The sequence below is a fragment of the Onychostoma macrolepis genome, chromosome 15, assembly GCF_012432095.1.
Source record: "Onychostoma macrolepis isolate SWU-2019 chromosome 15, ASM1243209v1, whole genome shotgun sequence".
NCBI classification, from domain to species: domain Eukaryota; kingdom Metazoa; phylum Chordata; class Actinopteri; order Cypriniformes; family Cyprinidae; genus Onychostoma; species Onychostoma macrolepis.
In genome coordinates this window covers 9,711,667-9,733,079 of record NC_081169.1, presented here as the reverse complement: position 1 = coordinate 9,733,079, position 21,413 = coordinate 9,711,667, and the positions used below count along the sequence as shown (strand labels likewise).

The 21,413-nt window shown below is 36.6% G+C and overlaps 1 protein-coding gene across 1 annotated transcript; it reads left to right on the top strand.

The window, feature by feature from the left end:
• Positions 1–11,304: 11,304 nt before the first annotated feature.
• si:dkey-202l22.3 (7 transmembrane receptor domain-containing protein) lies at positions 11,305–12,438 on the top strand. The gene has a single exon (XM_058745438.1). It carries the CDS (start codon positions 11,305–11,307, stop codon positions 12,436–12,438), a length of 1,134 nt encoding a protein of 377 aa, XP_058601421.1.
• The last annotated feature ends 8,975 nt before the right edge of the window (positions 12,439–21,413 follow it).

The following is a 21,413-nucleotide window of genomic DNA, read 5'->3' as shown; positions in this document are numbered from 1 at the left end:
TTATGGACTTCTCTTGGATGTTTCCATATTTTGGTTCTTCTCAACCTGACCTGAAGCCCTAATTTGTAGGAACAAGTGGATTAAAGGATGGCCAAATATATTAAAATGAAAGAAAACAGAAGCAAATAAAAAAAGTTCATGAAATTAAAAGTTAAGGAACTTTAAAATGTGACTTTCTTTCTTTCTTTTCTTTTCTTTAGAGAAAAGTTTAGAGAAAAATATCCACTTACTTTTGAGTAATGACCCAAAGTAATTAAAAACCATAAGCATCTTACTGATTAAAACTTTGTCAGCAGTTGAGTAACTTCACCACAAGAGGTCAGAATAATCATGTATTATTTATAGCGCGTTTATACACGCACACACTTAACTACATAATAGTGCATACTCTGTTATGCAATACGGGTTTTCCATGCGTTTAATATTTGCATTCTTTACATATGCACCAAGAAAGCGCTTTTAAGAAATTCAGCCCAAATGAAACATTTTAAGAAAGGTAAAACACACGACTTTTAGAGTCTGTTCGTGTTGCTTACTCTTCCGTGGAGCATCTGCAATAACATCAGCGGTGGAACTTGACGCATTATGACGCCATGGTTAAGAGGCGGCTTTTACTAGAATCATTTCAGATCAGTTCAACTGTTTGTGATCGCAATGCATAGGAAAGCAGTAGACCGAAATTGGTTTCAAATTAAAGCATTCCTTAAGCATATATTTCATATACATTTATATTTTTTATTTGAACTTTTGCTTATTTTAAACTCGTCATAAATATCATTTTACAGAAACGTCCGCTTTTGGTATGGCAAAATGTCTTAAAATTTGTATTTCTTTTTTACATTTAAACTTAGACCACATTATTAGATTACCTTTTGACTTTATGAATACATATAAATGACAGCTTAATTATATATTTTTTAGCTATTTTGTGCAATTATTTCAAGACCATATGTATCATTTTTTGACACTGGTGTTACCTTCTTTAGCAATATTAAAAGTTTTTATGAAATATTATTTCTAAAAAAAAAAATTCAGCACATGTAGTCAGAGTTTCAGAAAAATTATGAAAATGCAAGAAATAAGGAGATTATGCTTTATTTATTTAATGTGACAGACAAAAACAGTACAGTAACACAGTACCACAGCACAGTAACACCAGTGACAGTAACACCAGTGACATACATTAGACCTGATACACTGATCGTCACTGGTGTTATCCACAAGGAAGGTAACACCAGTGACATACATTAGGCCTGATACACTGATCGTCACTGGTGTTATCCACAAGGAAGGTAACACCAGTGACAGTAACACCAGTGACAATTTTCATGAAAAATGCATTTTACAAAATGTCTGCTGCAAGATATCAAGCCACATGTTGACAATCATGGTATACTCACTAAATTAAGTAGTTTAATCCATTTGTATTATAGTTTTTTTTTTTTTTACATTTCCCTAACAATAAATAGGTCACACCAGTGACATCAACTAAAAGCTTCATATGAAATTATGAGATAAATGAGAAAATTGATCATAACTGAAAAGAAACAGTGGACTAAGCATGGGCCTTTTTTCATAGATGTTTAGAAAATAGGAAGGAGGAAGTCGAGTGATGTCATCAGTGTGATTTTTTATTCCAAAATAAAAGACTTTTGTTAAGCGGTAACACCAGTGACACAACTCAAGGGGACCACTATTTTCATTATACATTTTATAATATTTATTTGGCATTTTGTTTTATTGTGCCATTTATATCATATATTTGATAGTTATGAATAGACTTTTGTATTTGAAATGGTAGAAAATCCTGTTTTTGACCTCAAAATAAAGCACTTTCCTGCTGTACACGGCTGTGGGGACGAGCAGTTTTGTGGTACTTGGAATTCTATATAATTAATAAAAAAAAATAATGCCACATTGATGGCTCAGGAAGGTGTAATTGTTCAAATAACATATTGTTTCATTTTAAAATATAAAACAATTGTAACCCTAATGTGTATTTCAATTGTAATATTTCTTTAAAGTCTAGGGACAGAAAAGTGGATGTTTCTATATATATATATATATATATATATATTATTTTTTTTTTTTTCCCCATATAGGCCTAGTCATAAAACAACATAATATTACATAACATATTATTTTTTTAGGGTAGATCTGTCTTGCCGCCAGCCAATCGCTGCATTGCTGATCGTGGTTTCGAGTATCGATCTGCTCTTTTCGGGGAACACGAGAACGCGCAGTAATCTTAGACAACTTAATCCAGATATTTTAATCTAATATGCAAATTTGTTTGAAGAACCAAATTAGCCAGAGATCAGTTATCAGGATTAGAAGATCTGGAATCTTTCAAATCATCTCAGTAATAAGCGACGTACGAAGAACGGGCCCCTGGTTGCCAGATCTGCGTTACAATCAAAACAGTGTTTTCATAAATAAATCGTCTTACCTTAAAATCGATGACTTGGTGGGTGTGGTAATCCTTTATTTTTAAATTATTTGAAAATGAACTGTGTACAAAATACACAAAATATTACAAAATTTTCCTGACAAGCTTTGCATCAGTGGAAATGCTTCCATAGATGACATAGCCTACCCAGATAGCAAAATTTGTCTGGCCCATCTCTGGGCCACAACCTTGCTTAGCTTCTGGCCCAGTTCTGGCTGGGTCCCCGGCCCAAAACTGGCACACACACTGAAAACCGACTCAAACCATTTCCTCTGGCCCAGTAAAATGACTCTTATTTACTGACGTGGCCCAGATCTGGCCTGCATAATGTAGAGACTTCTATTATTTTATATGGCCCAGGTCTGGCCCAGACACTTTAAGCCAGATCTGGCTGAGACTCGGCTTGGTCCCCGGGCCAAATGTGCCCCAGAAACTGCTAAATGTAATTCAGCAGTGAAACACAAATACAACCATTTAAAAACATTAAAAAGGCTTTAATTATAAAATTACCAAATACTTTAATATAAATATATATGAACAAATACACTACAGTATAAACATTCACACTTTTTAAGCCACAAAGTAACAAGTAAATTATATTTACTGTATATCATATATATATATATATATATATATATATATATGAAGAGTTCATTTGCAGAAACAGATAACTTCGTTTTTAACAATTTTTAAAAATCATGTTTTTTCATTGTGCATTCCAATTAATCTCAATCAAACTGCATTCAGGTTATTTTGATTAGGTAAAGAATAACTAATAAATACTGGCTAACTAATACAATAAAACAATAAAAACATGATTTTTAAAAATATTTAAAAACGGAGTTATCTGTTTTTGCAAATAAACTCTTCGTATATAAAACATTATGTGTCATAATTCAGTTCAGTTCTTATCAAATGGTGTCAGTGCAGTCAAGTCAATAATATTGCTGAATATTACATGTCTTCAACCAAGCAAGACAAAAGGCAACAGTGACAAGTAGCCCAAACCCAAACAAGACCAGGCTCAGTCAGGAAACCAGTTCTCGTCTGGCCAAACGAATCAATGTGGTGTGATTATTACAGGCTGCATCACAAGTCAGATTGTGGATTGATATCATTCAGAATATTTCATCCAACTTTTTCTGCTTGAAGAAACATCACACTAGCAGGTGAAGCTGGTAAAAAGGGTCTGTGCAGAGGGCTTGTCTGGTTCTCGTAGTCTTTGCCGAGGATCTGTGCTGGGGCCATCAATGAGGTCTTCACAGGGATCTGTCATCTAGCTGACATGGTCTCCGCTGACAGTCAGGGATGTGTTGTGGTTGTTCCTGGGTGCAGGTCCACCGTCTGGTCTGGATACCGACTGGATCTGCTGATTACTGTAACCTAGGGATAAGGGTGAGACAGTATATAAGCGTTGATGTCATTCTTATAAATTAACAAGTACATTAGATATTATGGGAAGTGTTGCTGCTTACACTAATTGGTGCAGCATAAAAATCCTTTAAGGGATTTGAATTATAGAAATGTGATAGTGTGTCATGTGTACGGAAGGTTAAAGAGATGGGACTTTTAAACTCACAGAGTGTGTCTGCCTCCCGAAGTCCACTCTTTTGATCTGCCAGCTGGAGCCACCAGCCACTCTTCATAGTCCCTTTGACCTCCATTTCAGCAGCATTAGCTTGAAAGCTTTCCAAATTGAAACCTTGAAAGATATGTATAAATATATATTGTAAAGTAATTATTAAATCTTAAGCATTGCAGTTTTTTTTACAGTCATTAGGACCAGACCCAGAATTCGCACCTTATATGTCTGATGAATGTTCATGCATAAGTTCATGCAGCAGCTCAGAATTTCTGTAAAAAAAAATAAATAAAAAGTGTCAGATTACACATATATGGTGTTCAGATTAAACTTTTAAATTTGTTTGCTCATAATAATCCTCACCACAGTAAAATAAGTATGATTTTAATCATATCATACGGCATGTATACACTTCAAAAGTTTTCATTCACTCTAAAAACTGAACCTGCTCTTGTGCAGCAGACAGATTACTCTCTCCCTCGAACCAACATGAAATGTGTACATCAAAAAAGAAACGAATCTGTGCATTAAAAAAATTAAATGGTGCATGAAAAAAAAGTGTTTCAGATTTGGTCATTTGTCATTTTGTTTAACTATGTGCAGTTTTGGGAACTGCTAAAAAACAGAACTGAATTTACAGCATGCTGTATACAAAATAAAAGTATGACCGAATGAAAGCTTAAAAATGGATATAATTCTTGTTCACAGTCTGGTCCAGCTGCCTTTGAACCACGTTTCATACATCCCCTACCGCCTTGCTCTCAGCTCGGTTTTGAATGCTCGGCTTCTGTTAATAGAATTTCAAACATCAAAGGTTGTGCAACAGTGAACCAGTTTCTACATAATACATTGCTCATGTCATAAAAAAGTCGTTCAAATACTCAATAAAAATCTATAAAGGGAACATTCGGCAAAATGTGATGCCCAATTGGTTTAATCTCTTCAGAAGCAGCCATCCACATCATGATTGTTTATATTATATTAGTGTATTTTTTCACATACAACGAAAATCAATGTGGACAGAAATGGTTTGGTTTCCAACATTCTTCAAATTATGTTCTTTTATGTTCCAAAAGAAATAAATGAATTATAGATGAATGATCTAATTTAATATGACATCACACATGGATTTCCTTCTGGACAACAAGCAGGAGGAGCCTTTAGATCAGATGATCAATCAGGTTACAGGGTTTCCGTTAAATCTGTTTAAAGTTGAACACATTAAATGCATAGCGATAGCATAACTCTGACTGAATTTGTAATGTAACAAACATGTTCATGATAGAATTTGTCATGTTTGTTGACCTTCACTGGGGAACGACCAGGACATCTTCTGCACAGAGTGAACTCCATTCCCTCTAAGGGTTATGTTAATTAAAGTTCTCATATCTCTGTGTTCTATGTGTTTTTCAGATGGAAGTGGAGCTTCTAACTGAGCAGCACCTTCAAAGTTCTCGCCATGTTATTTATCTCCTGCATGAGTGGGTATGAATAAACTATGAGAAATACTGAACGCTAAAAGCCTGAGGGGTCAGAGGACACTTCAGGTGAGAGTGGAAAAGAAGGATGATCTCTTTACTAGCAATGATGGGATGGCCAAACAGAGAAAGATCCAATCTTATGCAGCTGGCTGGGCTGCATGCTAAAACCTCAACAGGACTGAAGAAATCATCTGAAAAGCTTCCGAGGAGACCAAACTATTTTTTGAAATTTGTGTGAAGGTGACATTTGTGCACAGCGTCCATGTATCATTGTTTGTTTCATATGGAAATGAGTTTAAAATGGCTATGTTCCTACCAGTTCCCTATAGAGCTCTATTTTATTTTATTATTATTATTTTTTTTTTGCTTAGGGGGGAGATCTATTTATTTTGTCCATTTTATTTTCTATTAGGCTTCGCTAGTGGTGCATAAATTACACACTTCACCTTCAACGACACATTGACACATACACTGAAACACAAAAACAGTACATAAACACAAATTCTGTTGAACACTTTCAAACTTTGTTTGTTTCTGAATCTTTTTGACATTTATTGACCCTTTATAAACTCAGAGTTCTGAGAATAAGAAAAAAAGCAAGATATAAACACTCAACGAGTTCTGTTCAGTTCTGTTCTGGAGGAAATGAACTTCCATAATTAAGTCCATTGTAGTAGCTGGAAAAATATACTTGACATAGAAGTATTAAGGCTGATACATTATTACTTTTTGTAAACCAATCAATTCCCAATGAATAAAAAGCATTTTTTTCTGGCTTAATATCCTGTTTTATTCAAAAATAAAAGCTTTATATAAAGCCCTATGGAACTGACCTGGAAAAGCGATTTGCACTTTCAAAAAAGGTCAACGTCTGAGTCTGGAAAACTGATTCTGAGTCAGTGTCATTAAATGAGTTTTAACCCCAGCCAATATTACGTCCAGTGAATCTATAACTTCCCATTTCACTCTGTTTTATCCTATTGTTTCATCCCCTCGTCAAGCAAAAGCAACAGCTCGCACATGACACCATGTTCACAGTGTGAGAGCGGTCGCTGGGGTCGAACAAGGGTCGGGTGACTGAAGAGGTCAAAATCCTCATGACACAAGGGGTAAAATTATTAGTGTTGATTGTCTTACACTAAAGGCTTTGCCCGCGGTCAAATTCAGAACACTAGCTATGCCAAGACATTGACTTAGACAGGCACAACTGCAATTAACCTTTCAAATTCACTCTATTCGCCCTATTTTTTGGCCATTTTTAGTTCACCCTTCTCAGGGCATCAACAAGATTGTAATTGATTGTGTTTAGCCTCATGCCAGCCCCAAACACATCCACTCTGTGTCAGTTTGACTATCCAAATTGAAAACACCCAAGTCAGCTGTCCTTTGAGGGAGATAAGGCATTTACCGTAAGTTACCGTAAATTAAATGTATTTGATTGCCAATGATTGCTGTTTGTAGAAACTTAACTTCCATGAATTGATTGAAACATCACTTTTCATTTTCGTGTATTTCACGTTGCATTTGCTCATTAGACTTTCATTTTTAGTGTCACTTTTATTTCTCCTGATTCTTCCTGACAGTTTAATCACATCATGCTATTATAAGTTTTCTGTATTCCATTCACTTACTACAAACTATTCAAAACTGAATGGCTCTCATTCAGAGTTGTACAAATGATTGCCTGCTCATTGTGGTGCAAATAGCAAAGCTAATGGTGATTAACTGTTAGAAGTGATGCTTATAGAATGAACTACTTGTCTGACATTCAGCTTTCTTTTTTTGTTGAGGGCAAGGGCATTTAGTAAGGAACATAGTCCTCATGGAAGATGCATAGAGGGCTGTTTTCAATCACTGGGAATCACAATAAAATTATAAAACATCCACAATAGTAAATGAAAAGTTGATCGAAGTGGTTGTCTAGGAAATATGAGAGAGAAAGGTAGTGATATTTTTCCAAATTAATGACAGTGGCAATAAATGTACTACCGACAGATATGAGGAATAATCTATAGCTTGAACCTTACTGCTATATGTCAAGTTCAGAATCGAAGGATATTACAGTTGGGTGACATTTTGCTGCGCAGATGGTTGCTTTTTTTAGCTTCATGCCCCAGGGGTTGATTTTTATTAAAACTAACACATTTCAACTATTTCAGCTTTAAGTGCCTTTTTTTTTTTTTTAGATATACTATATAGATAGATGTTCTATTGTTTTAGCTTGTCCAAGACTTAGCATGAAAATGTATTATAAAAATATGCATTATTTCAAACTTTGTATTTATGATCAGTCAAACAAAATCTAAATCTCTGTGTAATATGTAATATAATTAAGATCTAATGTCTTAAACTGTTGTTATTGTCAACTGAAACTAAAACTATTACAGATAAGTTTCATTAATTCAAATGAAGGTTAAATAAAATACAATATACCTGTTACACAAAACACTTAGAAAAGTACCAAAAAAGCACTAAAATTACAAAAATGGAAATAAAATTAATTAAAGCTAATACAAAGCATATAAACAAATTACTAAAACTTAAAAATAAACTAAAAACTAAATAAAAAAATATGAATAAATACCATGAAAATATATAAGAAAACAACATTAGTCTCAAAATGATTTATAAAAATTTGATTAGTTTTTTACATATTAAATCTTTATTAAATCAATTTTGGTTTATTTTTTCATCAGATTCTTGCTTAAAAGATACATTTTTTTAATTTATTTATTTTTTTAAATATCCTCCAATGTTGTCTTACAAAAGATCTCAAAACTTGGTGAACATGCTAGTGAGATGACATCTTGTGCGTGATGACAAAAAAGCATACTGTATATAGACAGTTGTTTTCCAGTTCAGAATTGTACATCAAACTTCACGTTTTTCCACACACAAAAAAGGTGTATTATATCAAATCTTGTTTAACATATTCTACTAAAAATGTGATATATTTACTCTAATGTCCATGCACATTCATGTACTGTATGTGGGGAAAACTTCGGGATTATTGAGAATCAAAGTGAGTGATCTCTAATTGCTAGACACTGTATTGATTATATGAACAACTTAAATGTATAAGTATTGAAATAGTGATTACTTCTTGCTGATGTGGAGATATTGCTAAAAAAAAATATTGATAAAAATGTTTTATTTACAGACAGTCATCTTTGAATTTAAATGGGAATTTTGATTTATCTCTCTCTCTGATGTGTTATTTTCCCATCAGTTTGTTTCATATGTTGAACTGGAGTCTGTGGATTGATTGATTATGATCACCTGATGTGTGCTGTTTCTGTAATCTAATAAAAAATATTACATTGATTACATTTATCTCCTGTTTTAAGTGAAGTGCCATACAGCCGGAATTCGTGCTCTGCATTTTAACCCATCCAAAGTGCACACACACAGCAGTGAACACACACACGGAGCAGTGGGCAGCCATTTATGCTGCGGCGCCCAAGGAGCAGTTGCGGGTTCGGTGCCTTGCTCAAGGGCACCTCAGTCGTGGTATTGAGGGTGGAGAGAGCGCTGTTCATTCATTCCCCGCACCTAGAATTCCAGCCGGACCTGAGACTCGAACTCGAATTACGAGTCCGAATCTCTAACCATTAGGCCACGACTTAATAAAAATATGTTTAGGGTGCAGACCAATCTTTGTCATTTTTGATCATACATGCATACAGGTCTTGGCACATAATTAGCTGGGAGAGTGTGGTGAATGCATTGATTAAAAATTTTTACATAAAATTTAGCCTTCCCTAAGTGTCACGATTTCCATTTGTGTGTGTGTGTGTGTGTGTGTGTGTGTGGGTTGGTTGGTATTTGTGGTTTACGGGAGCACAAATCCCCGCATAATTTGAACAATGACATGGGTATGACAGAGGTATTACAATTTGAAGGCGTTTTATGAGGAAACTGCCTATGTCCCCATAATTCAAAAGGCTTAAAAAACATACTAAATGGTGGTTTTTTTGAAAATCTAAAAATGCACAAAGTTTCCTGTAAGGGGTAGGTTTAGGTGTAGGGTTGGTGTAGGGCAATAGCACATACAGTTTGTATGGTATAAAAACCATTACGCCTATGGAGAGTGTGTGTGTGTGTTTTCATATCTATATGTTATTCTGTGTGGTGTGCATTAGTGTTCCAACCACGTGTATCGCCAAACTGATTTTTCCAGAATTATCAGCTTCTCACAGATACCAAGCTGGGGAAGAGAAAAATGATCTCAAAGAGAGATTAAAGACTTAAGATTAAAAGAGTTTGTAGAAAGAATATGTCTGAAATATATGCCTCTGTATGCATTTTAATCTAGATAGAGAGAGAGAGAGAGAGAGAGAGAGAGAAAGGAGGTTCGACTCAGTAGGAGAACTGTGTCTCTTTTCAGTTTTCTTACTGCGGTTGTGACAGAAGACAGAGTCACTCCCTCTTCTCTCTCTCTCTCTCTCTCTCTCTCTCTCTCTCTCTCTCGCTCACTCATTCCCTCTCAGCCCCCCAGCACCCCCTCCACCACAGACCATTGGGTTGGTGGTCTGCACCTCACTAACCACTCTCCTCCTGTGAGACAGTGGTAAATGACATCAGATACACACTACTGCATGGAAAACTGGGCACAGAGGATCATTTATGGATGTGGAAATTTGGAGATGAACAACATCTCAACTGTGGAAGAACACTGAGGGGACATCAAAAATCACACCTTGCTATACACCAAGCTTTTGTGCAGCAGGTACTCTTTCTGTGTCTTTTGCGTTTTCTCTGACAAACACGCACTTGCTTGTCATTTACATCGCATGTGCCTTCTTAAAACTGTTGTTGAATTGGCATTGCTTCTAAAACACTTTTTAATTCATGTTTTCCACACATAGTGGAATCAGTGTTGCATTGTTTTATTATTAAAAAAGAATGACTTTTTAAAATTTAAGTTTGTATTCAATTGCTTTAATCCTAACTAATTCAAATTCAAATTTCATCAGTCTACAACAATTCACTGCGTCTGTTTTGTCTCATTCTGACCACACGCTGTCTGACAGCTTTACTGGCAGCTGATGGCACCATCGGATATCATTTCTAACATGACACACTGATAGCAGTTTTTCATTTATACTTAAAAAGATGGCATATTAAGAACACACTGTATCCTAGTGCACATCAATTTATGCTAAACTAGCATTATTAGATAATGCGTTTGTAAGTTGTTAATTGCATTTACACGTGATGTGCATTATCACCATTGTTACTTTTTGGCCTTTTCCACTCATATTTGCTGAGCATGTAGTATGATTGCTACTGTAATCATGTATTCATGTAATCACACATTTTGAAATTCTGTGTAATGGAGTTTGATGTATAAGCAGGAAGTAATTATAGAGTCATCAAATGCTCATTTTCTCCATTCATAAGGCCTGATAACCAGTAGATCCTTGTGAATTATCTCTGCCAGACAATGTGGCTTTAAATAAAGGTAAATACCTTAAGACTTTCTTATTGATAATGCTAAATAATAACACTGTAATTAGACTTTATTATTCACCTTGGGAAAAAAAGTCTGCTTCTGCAATTAATTGGATGTGTGAAACTCAGCCTTTCTGCTTTGCGCTTAGAGGGTGCTCAAGTCTCATCAAGGCAGAAAGAGAAAGACTCTTTAAAAGGGGTTCCATCAAGAGCATGGCAACAGCGTTTCCATGTGCCAATCTCACACTGAGTTTATCTCTAACAACTCAGTGAGTGTGTACCTGTGTGTGCATGATGGTTGTCTTTGTTTTTCATTAATGTTTTTGTCACAGGTTGAAATGGATCCTCTTCTGGAACAAGTTTTGGCGGGCTTTAACGCAACCCTCGGAGCTACGAATCGGACAGACCCCCTGGATAAATTTTCTGGAACCCAGCTGCTTTTGCGTTTCAGACCTCTATTTTTTCCACTCTACGCCTTGGTCGTTGTTGTTGCTGGTGTTGGGAATAGTTTCCTTCTTGCTTGCATTCTGGCAGACAAGAAGCTCCACAATGCCACCAATTTCTTCATCGGCAACCTGGCAGCTGGGGACTTGCTGATGTGCCTGAGCTGTGTGCCATTGACGGCATCGTATGCTTTTGATGCAGGTGGCTGGGCATTCGGCCGTCCAATGTGCCACCTTATTCCTCTGTTGCAAGGTGCAACGGTCTTCGCCTCTGTATTATCCCTCACCGCCATCGCCATGGACCGTTATGTGGTGGTGGCATACCCAGTGCGGAGGCGTATCTCAGTGTGGGGCTGTGGTGCAGTGGCATTGGGTGTCTGGGCAGTTTCATTGGCCCTCGCCGCTCCTCCTTCCCTCCACACACGCTACGTGGACCTGCGACCCAGTGGCATGGAGCTGGTAGTATGCGAGGAATTCTGGCTGGGAGCCGAACGACAGCGCCTACTCTACTCCTGCTTCTTCTTGGTGGCGTCCTACATGATCCCCCTGCTGTCTGTAAGCATCTCCTACTGTGCCATCAGCGTGCACCTCCACAAACACACATTGCCTGGAGAGCCGTCCCATAGCCAGCAGCGATGGAGCAAGCAGCGGCGCAAGACTTTCTCCCTTCTGGTGGCCTCTGTCCTCGCCTTTGCCCTTTGTTGGCTCCCGCTGCAAGTCCTCAATCTCCTCCTGGATCTAGACTCGGACTTCCAGATCGTGGACAAGCGCTACGTCAACGTGCTGCAGGTCAGTTGCCACCTGATAGCCATGAGCTCAGCCTGCTACAACCCCTTCATCTATGCCTCACTGCACAGCAAGGTCCGCATGCACCTTCGGGGTTATCTGTGCCCTTGCAGACGTAGTGGACAGGAGCTACTATCTCGCTGTGCCTCCCGCAACCCTGCCACCTGCTTGACGCTCATCTCTGAGGTAGCTGTGAAGGAGAGCCAATCACCTGAGAGCCCCGTCCCCGACAGCTGCCTCTGAAGATCCACGGCACATCAGCACAGACTAATCAGAAGGAGCACTCAGACATTAAGGGGGTTTCGCAGCACTGGAGTGGTATTCCAGCCAATATTCGATGTTCTTATATGAGAACGAAGGCTTTTTTGTTAGTAGACTTTTCTTTCATGAGGACTAAAGAGAATACTCAGGCTCTCAGCTTTGTTTTGATGTTTCTGTGGACATTAGTGATCCAGGCTCAAGATTCCCTCATACATCCCTTTGACCTTGAATGAAAACCCCTGATTCTAAACGCAAATTTACAGTGCAGCTTATACTGGAGGCGTAGAAGAATCTTTTTGGGAATACCCTGTCCTTGAACCCACCATGGCCAAGGGGAGTATCAGCAAAGCACGACTAGATGTTGACAGCTTTTTTTCACTTCCTTCTTTCGCTTTCTCCCGCTATTAGGAAGTAGCCAGGGAAATATCAGGTGTTTTGGCTGAGTTACCTCTTTCCCATCACCTCTGACCCTGCTGTATCTTCATTTATATGATAAGCGATTAACACTGTTGCTTTAGCTCTCACCCATACCAGAAAATAAATAATGCAAAAGAACTTCTTATAAACTTCTTAGAAAAGAAAGTCTTGTAAACCCTCACAATCCTCTAAGGATCACTGCTCATCTTATATAGATCACTGCTCTGAAACTTGCCCTCAGAGCCTCTCACTCTCAAGTTCAGACACTCTCAAGAGGGCTCCGGCAATCGGAGTTCAATCAAATGACAGCCTTTCGCCTCTGGTAATGGACTGCATGCTCTGCTTTAAGACACATACGAGGTAGCTCACACTAGAACACATTTCTGAAGATAGGCATAGTTCCATAAAATGTTCAAGAGACTGAGCCTGACCTTTCATAAGTGGAAAGAGCTAAAGTAATGATAATTTCACAGAAGCAAATGCCAGTTGTTTTGCTATTATGTGGTTTTGCCATTTCCCTTGGAGAGCTGTAAGAATTGAGGTCTCATTTTGACAGCTCTCTGGAGGTGTGAGATAGGCTTAATTAGATGTTCTACAACGCATTCACACCACACTACATTACTCATCAAGTCAACCATTTCTCAGATGAATTAACAAGAGTATATGACCCAAAAGATTTATGGAAATTAATGGTAGAATGTCAGTGTTTGTGTGACAGAAATAAAGCCATACTTTTCATTATTTTATTTTTCTTTAGCCTAAGCTGGGTGCACACTGTGCAATTTTTCATATCCTTTACAATAATTGCCTCTCAGATTGTATGATGTGACCCGAGAGTAAAATCCAAGGTAGACTATGCAACATCAAATATCTTCAGTCCTCGTCCTTGTCAGTTCTTACATCTTCATTTGAATGTGAAATTGAAGTTAAACTTAACAATCTCAAGTATCTCATTGCACTCACATTGAAATGGTTTGATAAAAGGAATAATAATTCTAGAGTTGTGGCTGGACAAAGAGATCATGGACTGCTCATTACAGTTTCTTTAGTATTATCATATGGGAAAGTAATGTTAAAAAAAAGCAACATTAAATGTATTTTGCATATAATATATAGTTAAACTTTTTAACTGACAGATTTTGATCTGACTCATACACATCTGTCATCAATGGCCATTCCCTAATTAATTCTTCGTTAGACTGCCATTGTAGCAGCAATTACATTGTAGGATGCAAAATTTCTAATACTATCAAAACTTCACTGGAAGCTAAGATTCATCTCAAATTTAATCAATTGAAACATTATACTAAGCTGCCTGTGACCAACAATAAAAATACATTTATGACCCCTGAAATCATGGTAAAATCACAGTGTGCACTCAGCTTTAGACATGAATTACAACAGCAACAGTTTCCACACGCACAAAATATAAATGCATACAGTCTTGTATTTTATTGGCTGATTCTATTCTACAATGTTGTGTTTAGTATGACCTGTGTGAATACAATCACATAGATAGCATCTGCTGTGACTATGGGCAACCTTTTGCAACTGTGTTACCTTGTAAATGTTTGAGTAAAATGCTACACTTTCACCAGTGTTTGAAAGAGTCTTGTCGTTTATTAGAAAGTGTATACTATATAGCACAACACACGATAATTGACTGAAAGACGTTTGCACACTGTTACAAGCAAGTAACAAAAGTCATCTGTTTCTCACATGAATGCAGGCACCAACAATTTTGTGATTACAAACACGGTCACAGTGGGTAGAGGATGAAGCAGAAGTTGGTACAATTATGTCAAGCGAGATACGCCTGCAAATGTCTCTGCATGCTAATTATCAAATCTAGCCACCAACGCTGATTGCTAGCCCAGCACAGGGCCTCCAAGAGCAAGATGGCCAATGCATGCAGGGAAAAAATGGACCTAGCCACTGATCCCCAAGGGTTCCCTAATAAGAACTTGTGTATTCCCTGCAGTCAGCATGTCTGGACCACCTAATTTCATACAATGGGTCCCTTTGCATTGGGAGCGCAGTAGAAATGATGCTAATAGGCGTGATTCATAATAGATGACAAATAGACCCCAGGACCTTGTTGAAACTGTGCGAGGCAGCAACAGTTTGTTACCCCATGTTGAGCATTATGAGTAAGCATATAGTCACAGCTAACATTTCACACTTGGATGTCTTTGGAACATCTGAGCACAGTTTGTGACATTGTTAAGATTTCTTCTGAAACTCTAGAGATTTTTCATCTCCTCATATAATCTCATTGTTGACTCAAAGAAATGTGTTCTTTGTTTCTATGCCAGTATTCAGACGTGGCATCTCAGTATCTGCTAAATATAGCATGAGGTACATCAACATCATTGGCCAACCTTTTTATCCAGCAAAAAAGAATATTTGACTTTCCTGCGGAACTTATTAGGAAAATCAGAGAAGTGAGAGTTTAGGTCTAATGATGTTATTAAGCTTAGAGTAGCTTTGCAAAGGAATAGGTAAAAGAAGAATGCTGCAGACTTGAAGATGCAGATATTACGATGTGGTGGAAACAAATATATTCTCAAGGCCTGCAACAGAAGGTTTCATAAAGAACAGGTGTTGTTATTGGTTCCAATGTCAAACACATCTGGCTGCTTAAGATTCAATTGGAAAGAAATCAGCTAGGCTAGAGGGGGAGAAAGGGATTCTAGGAGTGAAATTTAATGTCCTTATTTCAAAAAATGTATCAGGTTTTAGATTTGCACTATTTTCTGACCACCTCTTGACTTAACAAGGACCTTAAAGTGGTTCTCAAAGACACAAACAAGTTTTGTTCAGCAAGACCTCAAGATGAAGGAAAACAAAGTAAAGCGAAGCCCAGAGATCAAAAGAGCTCAGCCTTTGTGTGCAGGTCAGGAATTGTGTCTTTTTTTTTTTTATTTAACTCATTGACAGGTTCATTTATTGCAAATAATTTGAGGGAACGAGCATCGCTTTTTCTATAAATGAAAGGCAGCATGAGGCATTTGAATGCATTAATTCTGCAGAGGAGGTAAAAGGCAATCTGTTGCAAAAGGCAATTAGGATCTGTGGCATGGATATAAATTCATTTGATTTGTCACATGATAAAAATAGATTAAAATATTTTGACTGGGTATTTTAAAATATTTTCATAAAACTCTGCAAAGCTGTCTATATCAGGGTTTCTCAACCAATATTTTTTTTTTTACTACATAAGAGTAGACATTAGTTATCCAACTCAGTGTTAGATTCACTGTTTGTTTTACAATAATTGCTAAACTATATTTTACTGCTGAAGCCATTGGCATTTTAAGTGTTTCTGCATGACATTGCAGAGGTCTGGGGGTACAATTTGGAGTTCTCTGATTTTTTTTAATAAGTTATTAACAAAGTAATTACGGGTTCTACAAGGACATGAACGCTTTATGTAAGCCAAAATCTCATCAGTATGATAATTCTGACATGGTGTGAACACATCTTTACATCCTCACAGAGATTGTATACACTAATGGTTTTTCTGTTGCTTAATTGCCATGCCATTAAAATGTCAAGTGTGTGATTTCTTTAACTCACTAGGGTGAGCAAACGGAAAATGCACTAGCAATACTTTCTTTCAAATCTTCCATTGGTTGGACAAACAGATAGTCCCGCCACAAATTCACACCATTGGTTGAGCCAAAGTTGGCAGCTGTCATAAATTTTCTGTCTCTTATGCCATCAACCAACAAATAGCTTACAGTTGTCTCAACACATTAAACTGGAATATGTATGTTTAACATTTCACTTTGACAATTCATTTCACAACATTGAAAAAATGACACACTTTTCCTTTAAGTAGACCGAATGCATTTGAATCTAGCATCCTAAAAACTGTACAAAAGCACAAAAGAACTGTGGATCCAGCCAAAAAGCAAATCATTGTTTAATTCATATATTCAATCTTCTGTGTATTCATTGTGAGCCAAAAGAAAATCGCACTTAACTTTACAATTTTTTTTTACCATAAAATCCTACTCCAAGCCCAATACTGACAACATGTTTCGAAAAGCTGAAGTGTAAGTGAGCATTGCAGGGGTGAAATGGTGCTTCAGAGAAACCATAGCAACCATTTTTAAGTTGCCACTCAAGTAATATTCATTTAGATTGTTCCCATTTGGCAGCACACCGCTGTAGCCTTCTTCCTTTCACTTTATTCCTCTGGGGAACGGCACAAAGTACAAATCCTTATGGCAGCCGCCATAACAACAGTGATAAGAACAACAAGATAAAATGTATTAGAAATGGCATAAAAAAGACGAGACGGAACGCCTTTAAATTGTATTACCCCTCATACAAGTGTAAAATTTTCTATTGGTTTCATTGCCATTTTAATTTTATCTATTGCTGCTATGCTATGAGCCCTCTCAGCCTAAATGTGAAATGCAACCAGGGTAGTCAGCTAGTTATGATGCACTTATTTTACAGAAACTTCAAGTGTTTGCCCCGCATTTCCCAAGGTAAACCATGCAGGGTTTTGCATAAATTTGCATAGGCCATTCAGAAGAGGAAACAACAATGAATGAGACAAATGGCAAAATGCGCCAGACACTGAAATACGAGCAAGCTGTATTTGCACAGCTTTAAAAACAAAATTACATAAACTGGAACAGCTATCAGCTGCTAATCTTTATGCATTTTAGTTTCTAAAAATTATAGCTTTAGCTGTACAGCTGTAGGCTTAAACATGTGAACCACTTTAATTCTCCTGGTGTGTGATATGAAATTGCATTATTATCAAGTAATTATCAGAGAGATGATTATGTGGCTTGCCGTCTGGACATTTTTGAAATGATCAGGAGCTCTTAGCATTCTGTGTACTCTGTATGTTCAATAAATAAGTAAGGACAAGAAAAAACCTTAATCAATTGTGCTCTGAGGAGGAGAGATGAATAGAGGTCTTGCTCATAAATAAGCCTCTCTGTCTTGGTATCTCATTTCATTCACATTCAAATCCACTGTGAATAAAGACAGATCCGTCACACACAGCAAACTTGCCCCAAGTGAATTTATCTTAGCCATACTGTACAAAAAATACATGATAATCACTGCCTGCCATGAGCAATAGCAATTTTGCTTGTTAATAAAATTAGCCACCAAATAAGTTCTCTTCGAAGAGATAGTCCACCCAAAAATGAAAATTCTGTCATCACCTGTCAATCACCTCCATTGTATACCTGTATGACTTTGTTGCATCTTGAAACACAAAATAAGATAATAATTTAAACTGTTTAATGAAAGTCAATGGGGTCCAAAATAACACTGGACCCCCAACAGTTTAAAGAAAAGACTAAAAAAGAAATGTGTACGGGTTTGGAACAACATTATGACAGAATTGTCATTTTTGGATGAATTCCTCTTAATAGTCTGAAGGCTTTCAAATATCTATGCTTTATATGTGGTGCATCAGTAATATGTTTCATCATAAGACAGGAAACTCATATGACACTGATTTGTTTGATAGGAACAGTTTGCTCCCTCTTACCAAGAGCTCATGCTGTGTTTCTTTGAGGCAGATTGTATATGCCTCACATTTCATGTCCATTTGTCTTCAAGCTGCCAGAAATAGATGTCACAGGGTCAACTATTACCAAATAGAAGAGGAAAATTATTCTGGAAAAGCTGGAATGGAATGAAAAATCTCCTGTGCCAGAGAGTCGGTGTAAGTTACTGTATGTTGGTTTGCCCTTGTGGTTTTTGTAAGCAGGTAAATCTGCATTTGCAAAGATGTATACTGTAAGTATTTGTCTATTATATTTTATGAAGGTATCTTTTCCATGATGGGTTTGATCCTCAATGACTCTTGGTCATTGAACCTGTCTCAAGATTTGAATTGATGTAAATGCGAGTGAGCTTTTGAATATTTTTTGAGTGAATAATATTATAAATGTTGGTCTCCTCCCACAAAGCTGCTGTTTACGATATAGCTTGAGAACCACTTCTAAGACTTTTTATTGGATATTTTTTGGAGTTTGGAAAGCCCATTTACTCTCATTGTAAAGAAAAAAGCAGGCCAGTGCATTCTGCCTCACATATCCTTTTGGGTTCTGATATCCCATCATGTTCGCAATGTCAATAATATATAAGTGTCATTTCATGATATGGTCTATATGTAGCCACGTTTTAGCTCTAAATTGGACGGGCTACGTGTAGTCTGCTTTTAGCCCACCCGGTGAAATTGTGCCAATCACTGGTCTAATTTTAACGGTTCGGCTAGCCCTACACCAGAGCAGCGATGAGCACACAAGCTGTTAAATGTAACATTCATACATATTGTACAATATTATTGATATTATTCAACTGTCTTTCATTTTATAAATAAAAATGCAATTACAATTCCCAACCGCTAAATGTCGATTTTAGCCCTACTGTGTTACACGTGTTCATTATTTATCTGTATTGTTTGTTATCATGTTTAGGAACTGTGACATTTTAGTGAAGGAAGCAGATCGTAGTTTACCGTGATTAGGGCCCACGGTTCAGCATGCATGTGTTCAGAGGATTAATTGCGAAATTTAATAGATAATAGAGTAAAAGTTTTATTATTTTTACGTGTTTACAAACTCAAGCGACATACAAATGATTTAAAATGGCAATATAAAATTATCAATTCTAAGAAGTTTGCAGCAGTATTAAAATAGTGCAAATAGCTCAGATGTACAATGCAGCATTAAAACCTAAACAGTATAAACAGAAAACATATTGTAATAAAAATGTGTCGTTAATGTGTGTACTTTTTAGTTACAGCAGCTATCACTGTGTTATTAAATCAGTTGTGCCAGACAATTTTGGAGGCAGAGACAGATTGTGGGGGGCACTAATAGGGAAAAACTTTAAAGTTTTAAAGTGTTAGTGATGGAAAACTTGCAGGTCAATGGCATCAGTGTCTAAGGTTGGTAAACACTTGTACACTGACACATAAAATACTAACCGTCTGACATTGGCATGTGTTATTCAGGTGTCAAAGTTGTGCAGAATTGAAGGAAGTAAGTGCCAGAAAGATGCTGAACGGGTAAAGCCTTCAAAACATGCCACATCAATCAAACATCGTGGTGTCAATACTCAATGAGTTATGCAAAATCAGAAATGTAAAAAATAATTCCTTTACTGGTCATTTTGAAATGTTAACCACCTCAATCTGTGTTATATTTTAGGGTTTTAAAAAATCCCTCATGTCCAAATTCAACATGAAGTGGGGTGGTCCGCTGCAGAAGGAGGCATTTGAAAAGACTGCACTGTTTAGAGGTATGTATACAGCAAACAACATTTATCAGAGAGCTTCTCTCTTTTTTTAACACACTGAATAGTGATACACAATATACATCTCGTTTTGTTTTTAGTAGGCATCCAAACAAAAGAGAATGACTCGCTGTCACAGTTAGTGTAATTAAAGTAAAAATGATGTCAAAAAATCTTTTCTTATGATATTTTTTTTTTTTTTTTTTTGGGGCAGATGCTGTGATGACCAACTTGCCAGCAGCAACAGAGTTGGAGTTGAGGAATGCAATTGGGAAGCATTTTAAACAAGAAATAAGACCAATAATGAATAATTTCCTTTAAGTTCACTGTTGGTTGTTTTATTTGTTCAAATAAGTAAACACACAAAAGGGTCCATCTTCTTAAGTTATTAAAGTTGTTAAAGGTTTTATCATAATATTTATATTTAGTTGTATTGTATTTATAATATTTTATTTTGTCATTAATTCTTTAGTATTTTTATCATTTTATATTGTCTTAAGATGTCTAAGTTGTTAAAAATGTTATTTTTCTTAATAAAAGCTGTATATTTAATTTGTTTGGATTGATTGCCATTTTGTTGTCTATTAGATGTATATATGTAGCCATTCAATAGCTGTCTATTTGATGACTAGTCTATTCTTGGGCTATGGTTAGACGTCTATTAAATTTTCACTGACAGCCCAAATTTTGCCTTGTTTTAGCCTAGACATCTGGATGTGATAAATGCTATATTAAGGCAATTATAATACAGCATTTCATGCGTATTCTACGAGCCTGTCAATCATCATTAGCGTGCCACCCACAGGATAACGCATGTGTTCAGAGATTACAATATAAAGTTTACACAATGTTTTTCATATATTAGTGCTACGACCCAGAATCTGCTCCACCTAGATTTACGGTCAGGAGCCGCTACTGGTTTAGAGTGACATGGGGGTGAGCAGGGGCGTAGTTTGTGGGGTGGGGGGAGGTAACCCCTCCCAATAACCAAAACTAGCAAGTACAACTCTATAGATTTATATTACAACTGTGCAGTGTTGTGCAGTAACTAGTTACTAGTAATTTAGTTACTGTAATAATATTACTTTTTGCAGTAACTAGTAGTGTAACTAATTACTAATAATATTTTAGTAATAATATTACAGTTACTTTCCATAAAACAGCTTAGTTACTTACTTACTTTTGATGCCTCAACCCCGCTGATTTAAAATCTAACAATCAAATAATTCCTAGATTTATTTTCATAATTTTCATGACTC

What these genes read in the sequence shown, in the direction of transcription:
- si:dkey-202l22.3 (XM_058745438.1), top strand. Translation starts at nt 11,305, where the DNA reads ATGGATCCTCTTCTGGAACAAGTTTTGGCGGGCTTTAACGCAACCCTC.